Raw genomic sequence first — 22,401 nt, 5'->3', positions numbered from 1 at the left:
GATAATGCCTTAGAATATTTATCTTCTCAATTTCAGCAATTTATGACTTCTCAGGGAATTATTCATCAGACATCTTGTCCTTATACCCCTCAGCAAAATGGGGTTGCTGAGAGAAAGAATAGGCACCTTATTGAGATTGCTCGCACACTTCTAATTGAATCTCGTGTTCCGTTGCGTTTTTGGGGCGATGCAGTTCTCACAACTTGTTATTTGATTAATCGGATGCCTTCATCTCCCATCAAGAATCAGATTCCGCATTCAGTATTGTTTCCCCAGTCACCCTTATACTCTCTTCCACCTCGTGTTTTTGGGAGCACGTGTTTTGTTCACAACTTAGCCCCTGGGAAAGATAAGTTAGCTCCCCGTGCTCTCAAGTGTGTCTTCCTTGGTTATTCTCGTGTTCAGAAGGGATATCGTTGTTATTCTCCAGATCTTCGTAGGTACCTTATGTCAGTTGACGTCACATTTTTTGAGTCTAAACCTTTCTTTACCTCTGCTGACCACCATGATATATCTGAGGTCTTACCTATACCGACCTTTGAGGAGTTTACTATAGCTCATCCTCCACCTTCGACCACAGAGTTTTCATCCATACCAACCGTTGAGGAGTCTAGTGTTGTTCCCCCTAGTTCCCCGGCCACAGGAACACCACTCTTGACTTATCATCGTCGTTTGCGTCCTCCATCAGGCCCAACTGGTTCTCGTCCTGCACCTGACCCTGCTCCTGCTGCGGACCCTGCTCCTAGTACACCGATTGCACTTCGGAAAGGTATAAGGACCACACTTAACCCTAATCCTCATTATGTCGGTTTGAGCTATCATCGTCTGTCATCTCCCCATTATGCTTTTATATCTTCTTTGTCCTCAGTTTCCATCCCTAAGTCTACAAGTGAAGCGTTGTCTCATCCAGGATGGCGCCAGGCTATGAGTGACGAGATGTCTGCTTTACATACAAGTGGTACTTGGGAGCTTGTTCCTCTTCCCTCAGGTAAATCTACCGTTAGTTGTCGTTGGGTTTATGCAGTCAAAGTTGGTCCCGATGGACAGATTGATCGACTTAAGGCCCGTCTTGTTGCTAAAGGATATACTCAGATATTTGGGCTCGATTACAGTGATACCTTCTCTCCCGTGGCTAAAGTGGCTTCAGTCCGCCTTTTTCTATCCATGGCTGCGGTTCGTCATTGGCCCCTCTATCAGCTGGACATTAAAAATGCCTTTCTTCACGGTGATCTTGAGGATGAGGTTTATATGGAGCAACCACCTGGTTTTGTTGCTCAGGGGGAGTCTCGTGGCCTTGTATGTCGCTTGCGTCGGTCACTTTATGGTCTAAAGCAGTCTCCTCGAGCCTGGTTTGGTAAGTTCAGCACGGTTATCCAGGAGTTTGGCATGATTCGTAGTGAAGCTGATCACTCTGTGTTTTATCGGCACTCTGCTTCAAGTCTCTGTATTTATCTGGTAGTCTATGTTGATGATATTGTTATTACTGGCAATGATCAGGATGGTATTACCAACCTGAAACAGCATCTCTTCCAGCACTTCCAAACTAAGGATCTAGGCAGATTGAAGTACTTTCTGGGTATTGAGGTTGCCCAGTCTAGCTCAGGTATTGTTATTTCTCAAAGAAAAATATGCTTTAGACATTCTTGAGGAGACGGGGATGATAGGTTGCAGACCTGTTGACACTCCGATGGATCCGAATTCTAAACTTATGCCAGGACAGGGGGAGCCGCTTAGCGATCCTGCAAGCTATAGGCGGCTGGTTGGAAAATTAAATTATCTCACAGTGACTAGACGCGACATTTCCTATCCTGTGAGTGTGGTAAGTCAGTTTATGAATTCTCCCTGTGATAGTCATTGGGATGCAGTTGTCCGCATTATTCGATATATAAAATCGGCTCCAGGCAAAGGGTTACTCTTTGAGGATCGAGGTCATGAGCAGATCATTGGATACTCAGATGCTGATTGGGCAGGATCACCTTCTGATAGACGTTCTACGTCTGGATATTGTGTTTTAGTAGGAGGAAATTTGGTGTCCTGGAAGAGCAAGAAACAGAATGTAGTTGCTCGGTCTAGTGCAGAAGCAGAATATCGAGCAATGGCTATGGCAACATGTGAGCTAGTCTGGACCAAACAATTGCTCAAGGAGTTGAAATTTGGTGAAATCAGTCGGATGGAACTTGTTTGCGATAATCAAGTTGCCCTTCATATTGCATCAAATCCGGTGTTCCATGAGAGAACTAAACACATTGAGATTGATTGTCACTTCGTCAGAGAAAAGATACTTTCAGGAGAGATTGCTACAAAGTTTGTGAGGTCAAATGATCAACTTGCAGATATCTTCACCAAGTCTCTCACTGGTCCTCGTATTAGTTATATATGTAACAAGCTCGGTACATATGATTTGTATGCACCGGCTTGAGGGGGAGTGTTAATTTACAGCATGTATATAGTGTAGTATTGTCCCACATTGGTAGAGGAGTAGTATGTCCTTGTATAGTATAGCTATAAATAAGGACCTCTTGTGTAGTATTATTCATTCATTCAATATATCAATAACATATTTTCTCCCGTGCCTTCTCACAATAGTATTTTACTCTATTTTTTAAACCTATTTTGAAAACACTTTTCTTGAGCCGAGGGTCTATCGGAAACAGCATCTCCACCTCACACAAGGTAAGGGTAAGGTCTACGTACACCACACCCTCCCTAGACTCCACTTGTGGGATCACACGGGGTATGTTGTCGTTAATGTTGTTGTTGTAGTAGTGCGCATCAGTTAACTGCTTAATTGGTGCTATCTCATAGTCAGAGTGATTAAGAAGTCATATCTCATAATCTATGGGATTAGGGAGAATAATATGTGTGATGCTAGACAACTGAGTCTGTGTTTAAACTACTCAAGGCAGTACTACAACCCAAGCCTCTTTTCCCACTTCCCCAACTATTCAAAGATGTGCAAATAAAGCACAACCTTTCAGAATAAAAACACACTATTCTTTTTGTTGCGTGGTTAATTGCTCTTACAGTCCACGTGTATAATGGGGTCTCCACCACCACCCCCAGTATAAATAGCTTAGTTCCACCCCTTTGTATGATTGATAAGTATACTAGATGTTAAGATTTTAATAATATGGTATCAACACTATAATTATGCCTTAAACTTCGAAGATATTATTATGAAATAGTTGGAAAAAACTTATTGTGTGTGATTTTCCAATTCAGAATATTTGTAAAAGGAACTTAAATATCCAAGCTTAAGGGAATCATCAAGCTAATCAAGCTGAACATTCCAAAAAACTCTCTCTTTTCTTTCTTCTTGGAAATTATTACACACTCCATGTCAGCACATGTTTTGGAAAAAGTTTAGATCGTTCACATTCAATGTAAATTGTTAATAATTTATGTTGAAAAAAAAGAATTCAAGACAGATTAAATATAAGAATAGGTGAAAATGGCTGAAAAGTAAAAAATGAAGTTTAGCAGAAAGATTGTTTTGAACTTGATTGCTAGGCAAGCTAGTAAAAACTTGGAAACAATTTTATAAAGTGTGCAAGACTAAATGAGTTTGGGTAGTTAAGAGATAAAAAATTTGACAGGGCAGTCACCATTTTAATAGTATAGATACTTGTGTAGCTAGGGCTATAAATCGGTCAAGCACTTCGGAAGAAAACATGTATCTTCTTGACCCCTTAACTTGTCAAAACAAGTACAAAATTGAGCTTCAATTTCTCTTCAAATATCTAAAAAAAAAACGGGCTAAAACACCTCAGCATTTTGCAAACCTTTCAATTTACTTTCTAATTTTTTCCTCCAGAAACAATACTACATGAGCAGTATTTTACTTACGAGAAAGGAACTTCATAACACGTCATAGGTCATCTTGCTTGACCACTTGAAGATTTAATCACAAAATGAGTTTTCGCATACATTGACGTAGGGAAAGGCAAAGTCCTTCGTGAATTAAGTAAAAGGAAGCAAAATCTATTGTGCTTATGCCGCGCATCAACAGACAACTGTTCAAACAATCTCCTCCCCCCACCCCACCCCACCCAAAAAAAAAACCCAAACTTTATTAAGAAATATATATTTTTAGCCGCTCCCAAAAATAATATCCAACAAAATGTATATTTTTTATATATGTGCATTATATGCAAAAATTATACATAGTTTATACACTTGCCGGCTAGCGACCAATTAGTATTTGCCCAACTTTATTTCTCCTATTGATGCATATTTTTCTTTTGATAGGTCCTGAGCACTGCCATCCATGGCAGATAATTTACTTGATCAAATCCTACACAGAATCTAAATACATACAACATAATAAAGATAACCAACTAGAAATTGTACTAATGTATAGGAAGTAAGAAAAACCTTTCCACCAGCAGCAAGAACATCAAGGAGTAGTGTCTCGTCAAGTCTCTCTGCCAGATCATCTACGGCCTGCAAATTTGATGGGAAACAAAATGGAAGAAACATAAGTCTTTGTAAACCTACTAAAATCATCACAAGGAAAAAGAACCAAGTAAAGCAAAATACTTCCACGAAATCTGGACAAAACAAAGATTAGCAGGGCCGATAATCCCGACAACCAACCTTTACATATAATGACAATTTCATCTCAATCAGTGTTCCATTAACAACAAGCTCAGCAGTCCTCGCATTTACAGCTCGAGGTTCAGCAATTTCCGCTACACCATCACTTAGTTCTCCAAGTATGTTCATAGGAGGAGGAGCCTAAACCCAAAGACATGTAAAAAGGTACTGAGTTTGAGGTGGTTACAGGAAGTTAGACAAAGAAGAAAGAGAAAAGCAATAGACACTATATGTATATCATACAGAAGCTCGATAAGTGGCTTTTGTAAGTTCTCTCAGCCAAGTAGCCTTCGTCTCCTCATCACGGAACTCTATTATCATTGTGCTAGAGGACTCCAGAACCTAATGAAGAAAAGTAAAACACATGGAAGAACAAAAAAGCACATGGACTCATGACGTAATGAGGAGAGTAAAATACATAGCAGAGAGAAAAAAAGAAACACATTGGTTGTGGTACCACAAAATTTGCAATAATTAGAATAGATGAGAAAGAGCCATGCTACTCATCCTGTACATGCAGGAATAATCAGGGTTCAAGGACTAATGTAGCCACATCCACTAGGTAAGCCAATAGCTAAACTACCAAGGCTTGGTTGCGATCATGGAAATATCTTATTGGAAAGAACCCTTGATATCCATGATATAAGATACTTCAGCTCTCGTTTATGGCAATCCCAACATCATATCTGCTTTCACTTTAAGGAAAGTATTAATACTTTAAAAGTTCCAGGGGACCATTTATACAGTTCTCAAACTAACAATATATGTATGTATGATCTCCCAGGTTCTCCCAACAAAAAGAAAACCATCATGTTTTCAACTTTTTCCCTAACAAAGTGTATCCAAACCCCAAAGTAGGTAATTTTTTAATCATAATCGACCTGAAAAGCTTGTGCGTTAAGCCCTGACCCTGCTTGTTCATTGAAAGAAATTAAAGCAATGAGTTACAAAGAAGGAACGCGGTATTTGCCGTACCTCCTAAATACAAGCCCACTCCTCTACATTTTGAGCCTATGCAAAAGACCTACGCGTATTAATTTCCTAAACCTAACCATGTATAAAAAGCCCTACATATGAAAAGATCATTAACCAGTTACAAGATAGATATGAAATATGTAACAATATCCTCTGAGAAATCCAAGTAGCTAATCTTGAATTTCTTCTTGGGGATAAGTGACCATCATGGCCGCATTGCTCATTTGCTCTTTGCACCTAATACGGCCCTTCTCTTCTAGTATTTGTACTGATCTAGGCCCGTGCTGATAAATCCTTTTCTTTGTCTTATTGATTTGTTTACCATTTCCCTCATTCGTCATTTTCTTAGAGATTGAAGAGCCACGATTCTGGTGCGATGATTCTTTTCTTCTATGAACATGTATAAACTCGTGCTCCCTTCATTTCTTAACGCATAACTCCTTTTTTCTTGATGTAGAGACTAGAGGGGTCTCGAAACAACACAACCATTGCCCAAACAATTTTCTCGGACTTCCAAATTCCGTAAACCAATTTCCATTGAATTATAGGATTTTCTTCAAAGATGGTTTTCCTCGCAAAAGATCTCTCTTTAGAATTACTTGATTGTTTAATAGTAAGATGTTCCTTTCTCTGAGAACTTCCATCGGGCAATAGGTTACGCGTTGTCTTACTCTATTTATTTTAGGCCTTTATCAAATAGTGTCTACGTTCGTCTCCACATTTTCTCTTGATTCTTGATTTCCCCACCTTCTAACCTTTCTTCCTCCTATACTGCATTTTCACAAGTATGTGCAAACTCATGCATTTTAACAAGTGTATGCATGGTCATCTATGCGTGGGGACAGGATTTCAATGAGGAGACTTGCATACCTTCTGCATATCCATTCCTCTGGCGCTGATGCCGATACAGGAAAAGGTACCTCCGATATTTGCAGGAGGAATTTCAAGTACTTGCTTACCAGCCATGCTATAGGGTTCACCACATCAAAAACAGGTTCAAGACAACTTCCATATCAAGGAGGTGAAAGAAACAAAGCAGTGGATAAAAGTATGAAGACAAATATGAAAAATCTTATATACGCACCTTGAGCATCTAAGATAACTGTGGGAGAGCTCAGAGTCCAATGCATAAAGATATAAACCAGATAACACAAGATAACATGGTTGCCATGAAGCAACTGAGTAGCCAATCCCCTAAATCAAGAAAACAAAGTAAAGTTAACAATATTAAGCCATTGTTGATTCATATAGTGGCTGCAATTCACACAACACCTACATACCCTCCAAACAAGGATCCGAGCCTCAATTGCAAGATCAGGAGGATACCAAGGGGCATATTCTGGTGGGAGATTTTCAATAGCAGGCTGCTCAGTATCTGGCATTGCTCGGTATAGTATGTCTAACAACTCCATCAGCCTGCGATATCTCACTGGCGAAAAGTGAAGGCCAAAATTGGGAACTTGAACAGAAACACGCATTGACGGATGGCCGGGATGAGGCACCTTAATCTTCAACCCAAAAAAAAAAAAAAAAAGATAAACAGTAACAAATTAAGCAAGCACAAGAACATCAGAACCCAACTTCTAATTAAACACTAGAGATCATGATATTAAAACAAAAAAATCTACTTTACTACTTTGTACCTGATCCACAATAACAGCCATTCCACACTTATCAACAAGAGAGCATAAGTTCTTGGCATCTTCCGGGTTATGATATGCCGAAGGCTGACATGACAAACTGCAAGCCTGATCATCAGAACCGCAATCTGTAAAAGAAGCTGCTATGTCCCTTCCGGAGATATAAAAACGAGAATACAAACTTTGGTTCTGATCACCTAGTAGGCCATCACCCTATATCCAAGACACGCATGTTAATAGGTTAGGTGAAGTATAAAAACAATTTACCTTCTTGAACATTGACATACCTTGGTATGTAAAGTAAAATGACCCAAATCCAAAAGAAGATGGCTATCACATTGGGAGGAGCCACGTGGTCTAACAGGAACTCTAACTTTTGGAGCATCCAGATCAATGTCAAGGGCAAATCTGAGAAACGAAGTTATCAGCACCAAAGCATAATCCAGTCCAAGATGCAAACATCCAAGAAGCAAGAAACTAAATCATAAGAAACGAATTGTCAGTCACATGCAGTGTTATTAAAAGCCATTGTTTCATCGCTTAACCGATGTACCGAGGGGTCATTGCTTCACGCATGACGCTATGCGCTTCGGAGAAGTGAGCGCTTCAAACAGTAACGTGCAAATTGATCCCAACGAGAAGCTGTCGATTCTTTGAATCTCAACTTTGAGGAGTTGGATTAATATCACCACTATCACAAATTGAATCCCAAAATTACTTATTTTAATTGCAAATTGATTATTATAGTACTAAATTCTTATAGGTCTGGTACTTTTAAATTTTCCATAACTCTTTATTGGTAAAGTAATAAAATTTCATTAAAAAAAAGGATAAAACACGCCCGTATAAAAGAAGTATATCAAAAAGTAGAAAATCTTACAAAAAAAGATGTGGTATTCTACTAATGACACCCAATCTTCAATACATATAGGAACCTCGTCGGTGCACTAAAAAGAAATAAGGGATAAGAGGCTATTCCTCAAGTGTACATTATCATTCTACTCCATCAAAAGCCTCCTCTCCTCCATACGATCCACATGAGAGCTAGACGGAAAACATCCCATGCCCTCATTCTTCTCTTCCGTCTTAAAAAGGTTCAGCTAAACATTATTTTTTTAATAGCGCCTGGCATCACTTTAGAATTCCAAACAACCTAAAAATCTCCCACCGCAAACTAGTCAGCATACGACAATCTAAAAAGGATGGTAAATCACATTCCTAAGTTTTTACCCATGAAGCACCACACAAGTCATCTTCCTCTTTCTCAAATTATTTGCAGTCAAGAACACCCCCCTCGAAAAAGGCCAAGAAAATACACACATATCCATATTGAGATATGTGGAAAGCTGACTTCTCCCTAATAAGAAGCTTCTCATAATAGGACTTAATAGAAAAGACACCATTATCTACTGTCCTACATCTCCATACATGGCTAAAATGTGTAATTTTTTATTTGTCAAGCAATTCAACCAAACTTTGAAATTTTGTAACCTCCCAATCTTGTATGTTCCCCTTAAACATTAAATCTCAATGCACTTCTCCCATTGTAGACGACTAGACGTTGTATCGGTTGGACTGTCATCTCCTATTGACATGAAATCTATACATCTTTTGAGATGTGATTCTCAAAATATTGTTCCCGCACACCTATGCGCCCAAAAAATAACCCTGCTCTCGTTACCCATCCTGAATGATATGTTCCCATTAAACTTTTCTCATCACTTTAGGACATCCCTCCATAGCTTGCACTCGAAGCAACATGTGACATTTTTAATCTTCCACATTCGTTCCAAAACCCCATTCTACTCTGCAATCACTCCCTTCCAAAAGGCATTATCTCATACTCCAACTCTCAATAACCACTTTACAAGAACGCCTTGTTAAAAACCCTTAAATCTTTAATCCCAAGTCCACCACAACATTGTGGCCCGGTGACAGTCTTCCAATTTACGAAGTGACACTTCCATGTGATGATGACCGTAGCATGTAACGATGACATGAAATATGTGGGGGCTCTTTGCTACCCTATCTATCACAAGGTTCCAAGTTGCTTAGTCCAGATCCTCCTAGTGGTAAACCAAGATAGGCCGTAAGAAGAGCCCCAGCATTGCACTTTAACACATGTGGTATGACCTCAATATTCTCCACCTCACCAACTGGCATGATCACGCATTTATCCTAACTTGTGAGTTTCACTTCTCTTTTTGCTTCAAGATCCATGGACATTGTCAGCTTGTTGCACTTTTCGCTTTTGCAGACACCAGTCACACGTCTCTTCTATTATGCATTTCTGTAACTTGCTTTTGAACTAGTAAAAGATCTAAACAGAAGAGAGGTCCACTAGTTGCCAATGCAGTTTAGAGGCCCAGTTGAATATTCACATAGAGAGTATTTAAAGAGCTCTATGTTGCAAGACTTGAGTTCACAATCCACATAAATGAATAGAGAATTATTTCACTTTCATGGAAGCATGCTTTGGAAACCACGTAAAACTTCTTCAATTGTACATTTTCTTTGTCAATAGGGTGACTTGGTCTAGAAAATGGAAAGTGAATGAGAAACGGCTGATTAAAAGTCAGGATGTCAATGGTTGAAAGAGGGGGACAGGAACACTAAGTATTTCCATTCCATAGCCAACTCACACAGAAGATTCAACAATATTGACAAGCTCAAAATGAATGATGAAATAACAGAAGACAAAACACAGATTAAAGAGGAGATCTTGACCAACTACCAGAATCTGTATCAGAAAATGAAGTGAGGAGACCTACTGCCAAATTTGATGAAGTAGCTAGACTTGCAAAAAAGGATAGGGAGATGTTGGAGAAAGATTTTGATGAAGAAGAAGCGCATGAAACCATTAATTCATGTTCCTCAGATAAGGCTCCAGGGCCAGATGGTTTCACTATGGCTTTCTTTCAAAAAATATGGAAATTTATCAAGCTAGAAGTGATTGGGGCACTTAATCACTTTCATCAGCAATGCTATATGGTGAGATCATGTAATGCCTCCTTTATTGCCTTGATTCCAAAAAAGAAAGGGGCTATTGAACTTAGAGACTACAGACTAATAAATCTGATTGGCAGTGTCTATAAGATTGTGGCCAAGCTACTAGCAGCAAGAGGTTAGCATCATGGCAATTGCAATACCTCTCCATGGGAGGAAGACTAACTCTTATCAATAGTGTACTTGACAGCATCCCAACTTATTACATGTCACTGTTTCCTATTCCTAAAAAGGTGTTAAAACAATTAGATAAGATCAGGAGGGACTTTTTATGGGAAGGGAACAGCAGCACTCACAGGTTTCATCTTATTAAGTGGGATAAAGTCACACAACCAAAGCACCAGGGAGGATTGGGTATCAGAGATTTAGAGGTCCAGAACAAGTGTTTACTAATGAAATGGCTTTGGAGATATGGCACAGGGGATTCAAGTCTATGGAAGGAGGTGATTATTGCAAAGCATGGGAAAAGAGACAGTTGGAGCACCAAAATCTCCAATGCACCTTATGGAGTGGGCCCTTGGAAGTACATCAAGAAAATCAGTAATCCTACTTCAAAGCAGGCAATGGAGCACATATCAGATTCTGGAAAAACAAATGGCTCAACAACATTACACTCATGGATGAATACCCTAGCATGTTCCAGATTGCATTCGATAAAGACTCCTCCATAGCTCAGAACAGAAGTGGCAATAACTGGGATGTTCATCTCAGAAGAGAAGTGCAAGATTGGGAAGTGGACAACTTGATAGAATTGCTTGCCAGAGTGGAAAGGTTCAACATGAATGCAAGTACACCAGACACCATTTGTTGGGGGAGTAAGGGCACTTTCTCAGTGAAAGAATGTTACAGGCAGCTATGTTCTCAAAACCAAGTGATTGATGCATGGCCTTGGAAATTAATATGGAAAACTAAGCTGCCTATTAAAGTAATTTGCTTTGACTGGATTGCTCTCCATGAAGCTTGCCTGACACAAGACAATCTCAATAGGAGAGGCCTTCAGCTGGTCAATAGATGTTATATGTGCAGGGAGAATATGGAAACAGTCAGCCATCTGTTTTTGCATTGCCCACTGACCTTTGGAACATGTTTTACTGTATTTTTGGCCTCAAATAGGTTATGCCACAAAACATAAAACAGGCACACCTGAGCTGGAGTCGATGGAGAGTTGACAAGACCATCAAGAAGATCCGGTTGATGATCCCTACAGTTATTTTTTGGTGTTTGTGGAATGAAAGGAATAGTAGATGCTTTGATGGGATCTCAACTCCAAATCAGTCTCTCAAAGCTAGATGCCTACTCTATCTTTTTTGTTGGACTAAGATAGCTACTGTAATTAGTTTTGATCATCTTTTGGACTTTGTTAGTTCCCTTGTCTTAGTTTGACATACTGTAAAGGGACTAGTTTTTCTTTTATTTTTGCATCTCAACTTTTGTAACTATGCATCTTCTTGATGCTTTTGATAATATAATATCTTACTTCATCAACAAACAAACAAAACGGCTGATTAAAGATGGGTGTTTGATGACTGATCACTTTTAAGGTTCTTGTATATTACACCTCAAGGAATAACCAAATTATATCTGATTGTGATAACTATTTTGTGGATCAGTCACTTGTCAGGTTAAACCAAATAAAAAAATTGTAGCGGCAACTTGCTTTTAAACTGTCATAGATCCAGAACTGCAACACAAGCCTCCTAAGATTTTAGAATGACAGCTTCATACGAAGAAAGGGGGATTTCTTGAGAGTTCAGTACTCTGATTATTCGCACTATCGTGAATGTACGGCCAACTAGATGAATGCTCATTCCTTCAAATTTAAAGATTTTCTTCACAATTGTATTCATGAAAGAGTATGCAACTTAGCGAATTAAGGCTTAACATTTGATAAGTCCTATTAAATTGTGAAAGTCAACTATAGAAGGGAAACAACATGACCTCCCACCATAATTTTAAGGACCTCTCCCGTCAACATCATTTCTAGTTAGTTACCAAGAAAAACATCATTTCTAATTGAATACACCATGGAAGAACCTTCAGAATTCCTAGTGCTAGTTAGTAATGGGGTTAAATAGGAAAAAAGAATCGAATTAGTTCGGCAGGTTTTCCCTAAGATTCTTTTAGTCTCCGCCTTCAACTCTGCCTTTGATATCTTCTTATTTTCTACTCTCTGCTACTTCTCTTCTTTTAATATTAAAAAGAACACTTCCCAAACTCTTCTACCCAGGAGTCAAAGAACAGCTTTTACCATTTTGGTCCCTTGGTGACACCAAGCCACCAAATTTCATGGCTAGAGGTAGAGCGCTCCTTCCACTAGGCTATCCTCCCTTGTCTTTTACTTTCAGTTACATGTTAATCAGAACTCAGAAGTGCAAAAGTTGCTTCAAAATATGGTAAATTATTTAAAATATCAAAAAGAAGAAAACAAATACCACGAAAAGAATAAACTAGTCAAAGTTGTGGAACTTAGAATAACAAGTAATATGCCTCCAATCCCAAACGAGTCGGGATTGGCTATATGAATCATCACTTCTTTCTTTAAGCTCACTCATATCAGCATCATACCAAAACAAAATAAAAGTGAAAACGATATACATATATACACATAAATATATTTATATTTTTTTTGGAGAAAAATTCCGAGCTGTTAAGCAAGACAAAGCAAGTCAATGTGGGAAAACGCTCTCAATGGCCATAGACCTGAATGGCTAGAGTGTGCAGGATCAATCTTAAAACTTATAGGAATCCTCTCGGTTGGTCGAAGCTAGAAGACGGCCGGACGAACTGCTATTTTGCATAGAGGAGCAAGATAGGCTAGATCACTTTTACTATATATATATATATATATATATATATATATATATATATATATATATACATACAATAATAATAATAATAATAATAATAATAATAACAATAATAAAAATAATATTAGATGTTCTCTAACCGTCTAAAACCTATTCTCAACTAGTACAAGATTTAGGAAAATAGTTTTTTTTTTTTAAATTAAATGTTAAGTTGTTCAAATATTCCAAGAGACATTTCCAATACTCTCTTTCAATTCTTTTCCTAATACATAAAGTACATTTCAGAAACTCTAAAAAGTTTCTTTAGCATTTCTGATATTTAAGAATCTAAAATCTTTACATATAATCAGGCAGAACAGTTATTTTATTTGATCAAGTAAAAGAAATAGATGCCCAAACCCTCCACCGGTCCAGCCAATGGTGGCCTTTCAATAATAATAAAATAAGTAAAAGAATGAGATAGTAAAAGTAAAGAGGAAGAAGGAAACAAAGAGAAAGTGGAGAATGGGGATAAAGAACGGCACTGCCTAAAATTTCCCAACTAATTCAATGGTATGTCTATGTTCGACTAGAAGAAAAGTTTTTGCATTTTATTTATCAAGATTCTAATCTAGGAGTAAGGTTAGTGTAGTGAACCCAAAAAGGAATTTTTGGTTTTATAATGACCTCCAACTATTTGGTCAACAAGGAGCCTAAATGAAATGTTATTTCCTACTTATGGAAAAGACAAACATCTTTTTGATCACGTGTCACTGTAATTTCCCCCTAGCTCCACTATGTAGTGATCTCTTGCATATAGTTTTCATCAAACTCATTATGCACACAAGAGCTGCAGATATTCTTTGAATTCCACAAATGCTGAAGCCTAGCACCTACTTGAGATTTTAACTCAATCAACAGTGCCTAAATCTCTCAAATCAATTGGTATCTGCCACATCCTCTGTTTATTCCGCTAAATTGAGGTCCATTTAATTATGATACTAAGGGGTTTGTTTGGTTCAAGAGATTAAGGGGGAAAAACAACATAAAATATACAATGCTCTGTTGGAGGGATTAGGGAACATAATCCCCACATAACTAATACAGAGGTTGATTTGCCTATCAGAAAATATAATCACTGTATAACTAATGCAACATTTAGTTGGTGGAATTAATTAATACTTGTATTAAGTAATATGGGAAGCTGAGGATTATGTTATGCAAGATAGAAGGTTGAATAAGAATACGCATACTAGCAATTACAAAGATTAAAGTATTCAAAGACAAAAAAGTTCTTAAAGTAATCCCTGCATAACATTCTGCATATCATAATTCAGCAAATAACAATCCCTGAAATACTATTCACCTTATAACAATGCTTTACTATAATTCACCATCTATACCATTTACTATCACTGCACTATAATCTTCTGCATAACTAGTATGTGAACCTAATGTCCCTAAATAAGTTGTCTTTTAATACAAACTAAGGATTCTCCAAAATAGGGATTCTCTAATCTCAATTATCCCTACACGGATATATAAGTCTTCAACATAAACATGTTCCTAACACAAATGGACCTAATGGAAGTGTCATAAAAATAACAACAAAGCACAACGAGTTGATATCAGAATCCTTTGCTTCTATTTATCCTGTTCTTAACTAAGTTCACATTAGTACAGAGATATTTTAGGTCGTAGGAGACAACATTCCTCGATGTGACTTTAGGTCTTTGCGTCAATTGTCATCCCCTTAAATCATCATTTTGGTCACACCTATGGACCAGTACACGCGAAGGTCAAGTAGAACATGGTTAAACGGAGAACTTTCATGGGGATATTTTTTTTGGTAAGGTAATGAAATTTATTTAAATAGGGCAAAGAAATAGCTCGTATACAAGGAGTATATCAAAAAGTAGAAAACCTACAATAAGAAATGATTTTCTACGAACACCACCCGATCTTCTGTATAAACAGGAACTTCATGGGTGAACCAAAAAGAGATGAGGGATAAGAGGCTACTCCTCCTCAATTGTACAAAATTCATCTCCACCCCCTCAAAAGCCCTTCTATTTCTTTCTCTCCAAACCACCCACATGAGTGCTAATGGAGCAACACTCCACGCCCTACGTATTCTCCTTCCTCTACAGCCATTCCAACTAAACAATACCTCTTGCAGAGTGCCTGGCATCACCCAAAGTATACCAGACCATTCATGATTTCCCACCATAATCTAAAAGCTACCAGAAAGTGTACTAGGAGATGGTCGACGTCTTCACCTGAACCCTTGTGCATAAAGCACCAACTAACATAAGTAACCTTTCTCAGTACTTTAGAGACCCAAATCGAACTATATGAGAAGGCAACCTCCTCCCCAGTCAGAAGCTCTCTGTAATAAGACTGTACAGAGCTTTGTTTTTGAAGCAAATCAATTAGGCATTGAAACTGTCAATTCCCAATCTTGGAAGTTCCTCCTAAACCTCAAGTCCCAAAAAGCTTCTCCATCTTGTAGTCTCCGGACTCATTGGACTGACAACTTCTTCTAACAAGAAATACTGTAGATGTTTGAGAAAGTAAACCTCAAAATGTTATCCTCACACCACCTATGCCCCCAACAACATATGCTCCTCCCATCTCCTACCCTGAATGACACATTGGCGCTAAATGTTTCTCATTCCTTCATAATATTCTTCAACAAACCGCATCCATAGGGTATGGTGACATTTTTAGTTATCCAACCCCCTTCCAATCCCTATATATTTCCCCTATCACCTATCATGTGAACATTAGATTTGTCAACTCTCGTACAACCGCAGAAAATATTAACATACACAATTTCATCTATTGGATTTGTTGAGCCTCAGAAACCCAACATTCACTCCATCTAATATTGCTAGTTGTTCTAAATTTTCTCATCAATCAAGGCAAAATCAAATAAAGAAAACAAACAACACTAAATAAGTTACCCGAACTTCTTCAATTCATAACCATAAGGCTGGATCCAAAGCGCACAAAGTTATTCAGAGTTTCAGACAACTGACATCATAGGAAGGCTTAAGCTTCCAACTACTTTTGCCAGGAAACATATATGATATCAGATATGCTTTTAACCCTATCACTCAGAATGTTAAATGCCAAAAAAGAATAATGCATAGCCCTCATGTATCAGGCACCAGATTTCTTTATGTTAGAGTGAGGAAATAATGGCAAAATCAAAAAGCAAATTAAGCAACCTGCTTTGCTTCTCGAGTACCATTTGAAATTGCTCCTGCGCTCTGCGAGTCATCTTTTCAATTTTATTCTGCATTAGCAACATTAGCTTCATTAACGAAATGCTACATTTATATGGCAGTAAAAATGATATTCAGGATATTCAAAAAAAATCACCTGTAAAACAGTTGCAGTTTCTAATGCTACAGTAGGGCTAACAGCATTGCTCCTTTTCATAAATTCTAAAAACCGGTCATAGGTTTCCCTGAAAACCTGTCAAGTAATTTTGAAAGATAAAGTGATTTCAGATTTGCTTGATATTCAGATGCAATACCAAAAACACAAATCAAAGAGCCAGAAACAATCTTGACATGAGAACCCGCACAATTGCCTATGCAAAATTGTGAATTAGACATGGAATCCAACACATAATTATTATACTGGGTGCAGTTTATTTTTCTTGGGACAAGTATGTCCCTTAACTGAGCACAACTCTCCTATTCTGGAAAGGAAAGGCATAACAAATAGGACGAAATAATTTTGACAAGTATATAGGAGTCCTAGTGTAACTAAAATAAAAGCTTTAAAAAAAACCATGAGGCCACGAACATTAGAAATTGACCTTAACTCAATGATGATAGAGAAAACAGAATTAACCATAACCGTTCCTTCTATATCAGATCTGATAAGAATCCTAATTGGAGAAGAAGACGAATCCCATTTGAAGAAGAAAAGAACCTAAATGTCGGTGCTCTCCTGACACCGCTCGGATACGGGTGGGGATCTAGAAGTCAGATAGGTCATCACCTAAATATTAGGATCCGGGGATACTGATAGGAGTAAGGTAGGGGCATTGAGATACGACCAATAAATGTATAATAAGACGTATATAAGTTATATTTTGATTGAAGTAAAAAAAAATATTAATGTTTGCGCAAAAGAGCATGCACGCGTACAAAAAGAATACCAAAAGGTAGAAAACCTACAAATTTATTACGACATATATAAGTATATTTCAATAATTAATTGAAGTTATTGAGCCAAAAGTAATATAATGAAATTCTAAGCATTTAGTATTTTATTCCTAAGATATCTCATGTGATCGCAAAGCCTTCTCACACTTAATATAAATATAATATGTGACAAATCTTAAAATCAGACCAAATATCTAATCAACCTATACTTCTTGGCCAAAGGTGTAGTCAAAGAACCCAAGGTAAATTGACCAAATCATGTGTGGATCCCACACCCACACTCAAATATCTGATTAACACGGGTGCGGCAAGGATTTTGAAGGATCCGAGCAACATAAGCAGTTACTATTATTTTGTAAGGGTATTTTATAGGTTCACATAAAATAAATTACATGCATCAAGTATAATGTTGTGCCCAAATAACATCAAGTACCCCTAACTTAAGAAATTTCCTGTCCCCCTAAACTTCATGTATGCATATGTACCCGACACAACCCTATATCTGGACTACTTAGATAGCTAGTAGATTTTTGTAGTTATGAGTGCATTAAATTTCAGGGAACAGAAATCCATCATTCGGATCAATATAAAAACATTTCAAAACAGACATGTAAGACTGTCCTTCCAAGTCAACTTTCATAATGTTCTGATTGAGGGCATTTTCAATGATATTAATATACCTATCTAAATCTGGAGATGACGGGGAAAAACTCAGTTTAACGAATGAGACAAAGGTATTCATCGTATACTGTTCGTTCAAGCACACTATCTGCTCCATCGGCCACGCTATTACTATTAAAGGGCAGCCGGTGCACTAAACTCCCGCTATATGCAGGGTCCGGGGAAGAGTCGGACCACAAAGGTCTATTGTACGCAGCTTTATCCTGCATTTCTGCAAGAGGTTGTTTCCACAGCTCAAACCTGTGACCTCTTGGTCACATGGCAGCAACTTTACAAGTTACGCTAAGGCTCCACTTCGGCCACGCTATTACTATTGCAAAACTAAAATTCCTTTTTTCCTTCCCAAACAATACTTATTAATAAATCAAGGTAAACTCAAAAGAAAAAGCACCTAAAGGCTAATACCAACCATATCCAAAGAATACACAAGATCCATCTCTGTCTTTTAATATGTTAAGATTCCTTCATCACTTGCATAACGACTTAAGAGCCATAGCTTCACGAGGTTTACAATATAAACATCAATAGTATCAATTTTCAGAAAGACGTTCCGTATAAAATGAAGAAACTAGCCCAATGTAATGCCAAGGTGGTTCAGATTCAGTAATTGAGATACATGCTACTACGGTTTTGACTTTAAAGAAGCATGAGATTATACAACATACAAGGTGGAGAACATAGAACAGATCATTGAGATCCACAGGTGTAATTAGGATTACTTCCTACAACTTACTTAGAATAAGAGTTGGCCAAGACCCTTAAAGATTCTGCAGTACAGAAACCAGCAATTGAAAGGGTATAGGAAAAACTAGCAGAATGATAAAAGAGATTTATCTAAAGGGGGGAAAGAAATATTATGAAGAGTACAATATCCAGCATCTTTACCAACTCCTTATGCTATTAATGCTACCTACTAATGTGGAAGAAAAATGGAGATCCTCTGTGGGATAAAAGAGGAGGTGAAGAAATACCATCTCATAAACTGGATGCGGCAAAATCACCCATAAAGGGCTTGCGGGTCATAGATATTAAGGTTTTCAATAGAGCCCTGGTGAACAAATGGATTTGGAGATTTGGGTTGGAGGACAAACAAGGCTTTATGGAGAATGGTCACCATCGACATGTTTGGGGTATATCAGAGAGGTTGAAGGAAACTTTCAAATACCTGGACCATATGGGGTAGCCTTGTGGAGAAGCTTCATTAAGATGTGGGCTACTTTTTACAGACATGTCTAGTTTAAAGTGGGAGATGACACTAGAGTCAGCCTTTGGAGACAGAGGTTATGTGGAGATGCCTCCTTATGCAATGCATTCCCTGTCATATGCAGGGAGCAGGAAGGAGGAACTCTGCGGGACTTCAAAATTCTGAAGAAATTTGCAGGTTTGAGAGATGGAAGAATTTCACAGCTTCTTGGGTTCCTCAACAAGTAAAGAATCTCAATCATGAACAACTATAATTCAAGATGACAGGGACAAAGATTGATCTGAATGATCCGAGATTACTATGAAGGGAGGTGACATACATCTCTTACATCTCAGTGCTGACTCCAACAACACCAACCAAAACGGCTTCTTTGCATGGCCAACAGCTTGTGAAGCTACCATAAAGCTAGAGAACTTGAGAAAAGAAAAAGATATATACACTAGTCGGTATTTCATGTGCATGGGGATAAGAGGATGTTAATCATTTACTACATTCCCAAATTAGGTGTATAATGTAGAACACCTTGTATGTGGGAATTTCACTTTATTATTAATAAAACTACTTAGTTTTTCATTAATGTGGTGCTTATGCTTTACTAAGCCGAGGGTCTATTGGAAACAACTTCTCTATCTTCACAAGGTAGGGGTAAGGTCTGCATACACACTACCCTCCCCAGACCCCACGGTATGGGATATTACTGGATATGTTGTTGTTACTTAGTTTATAGAAAAAGATAAGATGGACTAAAGCGCATTAAAGGAGGCCAATACTGTCAAATAATGGACCATGTCCAACAAAAGATGAAACAATATAGTGGCTAAGAAAGGTCTCAATTGGGCTGCCAAACAATAATAAGTCCCTGCTGCCCCCAACGACAAGTAAAACAAACAATAAAATACTAATAAAAGCGAGGAGGGGCGGGCATCCACATCTACATCCTTATCCATTCTTCTTTTTCTAGACACTGAGAGTTCATTAAGAGAAGGGGAGCCTTGGAGCAACGGTAAAGTTGTCTCCGTGTGACCTATAGATCACGGGTTCGAGCCGTGGAAGCAGCCACTAATGCTTGCATTAGGTTAGGCAGTCTACATCACACCCCTTGGGGTGCAGCCCTTCCCCAGACCCTGCGTGAACGCGGGATGGCTTGTGCACTGGGCTTCATTAAGAGGAATACCGTCAAGCTTCTGAATTATATAGTATGTTATAGAAAAACAACCCAAGCAGGAATCCTACAACATTCATGCTCCTTTAACTCACATCCAATCAAACGAAATCCTGATCACAAGTCACAAAAAACAATCCAACTAAAACCACTTAACCTTTACCATCATTAGTATCCTGCAATTCTAGGGGGACATATAAAAAGGAACCCTAAATTCTGAAACCACATTTATTAATTAAACTTTGGGAATGAAATCTCAAAAGTTTAAATATATTGAACTTAACAATACTCCCTTCGTTTCGATTTATGTGTTCCTATTTGATTGGGCACGGAGTTTAAGAATGAAACGAAGACTTTTGAAATTTGTGGGCTTAAACATGCCATAATATTTGTGTGGGCTTAAACATGCCATAATATTTGTGTGGCGCCTTGTCATTAAGGGTAAAATGGGGAAGTTTAAGTAAATTATTTTCAAATTTAGAAAAAGGGACATTCTTTTTGGAATGGACTACAAAAGAAACAGGGTCATATACGCCAACAGTTCAAAATCAGTCAACTTGCAAAATTTCTTGATAAAGTGAATACTAAACAAAGTAACAAACATATACTTTCACATGCATCTGATGATCTGGACAAACAGGCAGGAAAGGAAATCATAACCACATACTGTAACATCACAAGACGAGATTCTTGCAGATAGACGCCAGTCGACATTTTCCCCAGAAGGTGCTTGTATGAAACTAGCTTGTAGAGCATTCACCTTCTGCTCGCTAATGACACTCTGCACAGAAATACTTCGCCTAATCAGTCAACTATGCCCAAATGTATAGCAAAAAACAAATATATCAACAGTTACGTATCCATTCAGAATTAGTTGGTGTCAGCTATATGGATCGTCTTTATTTTTACTGTATTCAGGTTCGGGTGTGCTTAGATGGGCACAACGCAACGACTAATGATAGTTAAGTTTACAGCACAAACACAGATGAAAGCAACTCATCTGGGGTTCACGGATTTAGGAAATGAAAAGAAATGAATTTCATTTCAATCGAACTGATAATCTATTTCTCCTTTTCCAATATGCCTAACTGAATACCTAAAACAAGAAAATGCATAATCAAGAACAAAAATATATTCCATGCTAATATTTCAACCAAGAGACTAACCCTAAACCGTTTTAGATCAAACATGAAAGCTATAAACAAAAACACACACCATAGAAAAATGCAAACATGCAGATTCATGCTCAGTCAAGCCATGATTCTAGCACCCAAGTATGGCCTACCGCTCAAGCTGGCACAGATCATGGGAGACCATGGTTCAGATCCCAGCAGCGACAAAGACAATATATGAATTCTTCCTATTTGTCCAAGCCTTAGTGGACAATGTTACCCAATACATGTGCTGGTCGAAGATAGTAGGTAATCGGTGGAGTAATCAAGGAGTGCGCCAGATATCACCATTACCAAAAAAAAAACATGATTCTATATGCAAAAGGTTAACTTCTTTTTACAAAACTTCGTAACACCAATTATAGGATCATCTGACATTAAAAATAATATTAAAGAGAAAAATCCACGAAAGAGGAACAGAAAAGGAACTTGAATAGCAACTATCTCCAGATATTATCAACTGAAATATTCTAATTATATCACGTCTTAAACGAAAAGGCTATACAGAGACACCTTATGCACTGTAATTTAGTTTCACAGATAAAGTTGATTATGACCATTCAGAAAGATGACACTCAAAATAAGCACACACCTGGGCAAGTGAACCCTCAGGAGCAGACAATCCATAAAATTTGAGGGTCACGTCGCAGTGGGAGTTCCGATGCTTTAATTTTGTAGACACACAAAGATTTTCAAATCTACCGCAAACAATCTCTGTGTGATGTATATCAATTATCCGTGCAGCTGCTCTACTGATAGAAACATTTAACAAATACTGGATCATATTCTCTTTTCCATACTGCAGCACCAGTTCCTCATCTGGCTGGTAACTTAGTAGTTTATTGATTGCCTGCCATTCCTCCCGGGTCAATTGGTCCTCCAGTGTATTAGCTTCTTCAGAAGTATCCCCTGCAGACACATCTGCAGTAGCTGTACTCCTAAGGTAACAAGGAAAAAAAGGACAAAATCTAAAATGTGACAAAGATAGCTAAGAT

General features: G+C 38.0%; 1 protein-coding gene across 1 annotated transcript in view; it reads right to left on the bottom strand.

Moving 5' to 3' along the window:
* LOC104120739 (uncharacterized) overlaps positions 1-22,401 on the bottom strand; it is a 105,173-nt gene that overhangs the window by 61,986 nt on the left and 20,786 nt on the right. The window contains exons 14-25 of the mRNA XM_070179739.1: positions 21,999-22,344; positions 20,902-21,015; positions 16,391-16,486; positions 16,237-16,304; positions 7,499-7,619; positions 7,215-7,424; positions 6,852-7,079; positions 6,656-6,765; positions 6,442-6,538; positions 4,840-4,938; positions 4,597-4,737; positions 4,375-4,443 (exon numbers count right to left, since the gene is read on the bottom strand). Coding sequence (XP_070035840.1) covers positions 4,375-4,443; positions 4,597-4,737; positions 4,840-4,938; positions 6,442-6,538; positions 6,656-6,765; positions 6,852-7,079; positions 7,215-7,424; positions 7,499-7,619; positions 16,237-16,304; positions 16,391-16,486; positions 20,902-21,015; positions 21,999-22,344 — 1,699 coding nt within the window. The remainder of the gene's footprint in view (positions 1-4,374; positions 4,444-4,596; positions 4,738-4,839; positions 4,939-6,441; positions 6,539-6,655; positions 6,766-6,851; positions 7,080-7,214; positions 7,425-7,498; positions 7,620-16,236; positions 16,305-16,390; positions 16,487-20,901; positions 21,016-21,998; positions 22,345-22,401) is intronic.

Source organism: Nicotiana tomentosiformis, chromosome 7 (assembly GCF_000390325.3).
Source record: "Nicotiana tomentosiformis chromosome 7, ASM39032v3, whole genome shotgun sequence".
Lineage (NCBI taxonomy): Eukaryota > Viridiplantae > Streptophyta > Magnoliopsida > Solanales > Solanaceae > Nicotiana > Nicotiana tomentosiformis.
The sequence above is the reverse complement of the archived record's forward strand: the minus strand, read 5'-3'. Positions and strand labels throughout refer to the sequence as shown.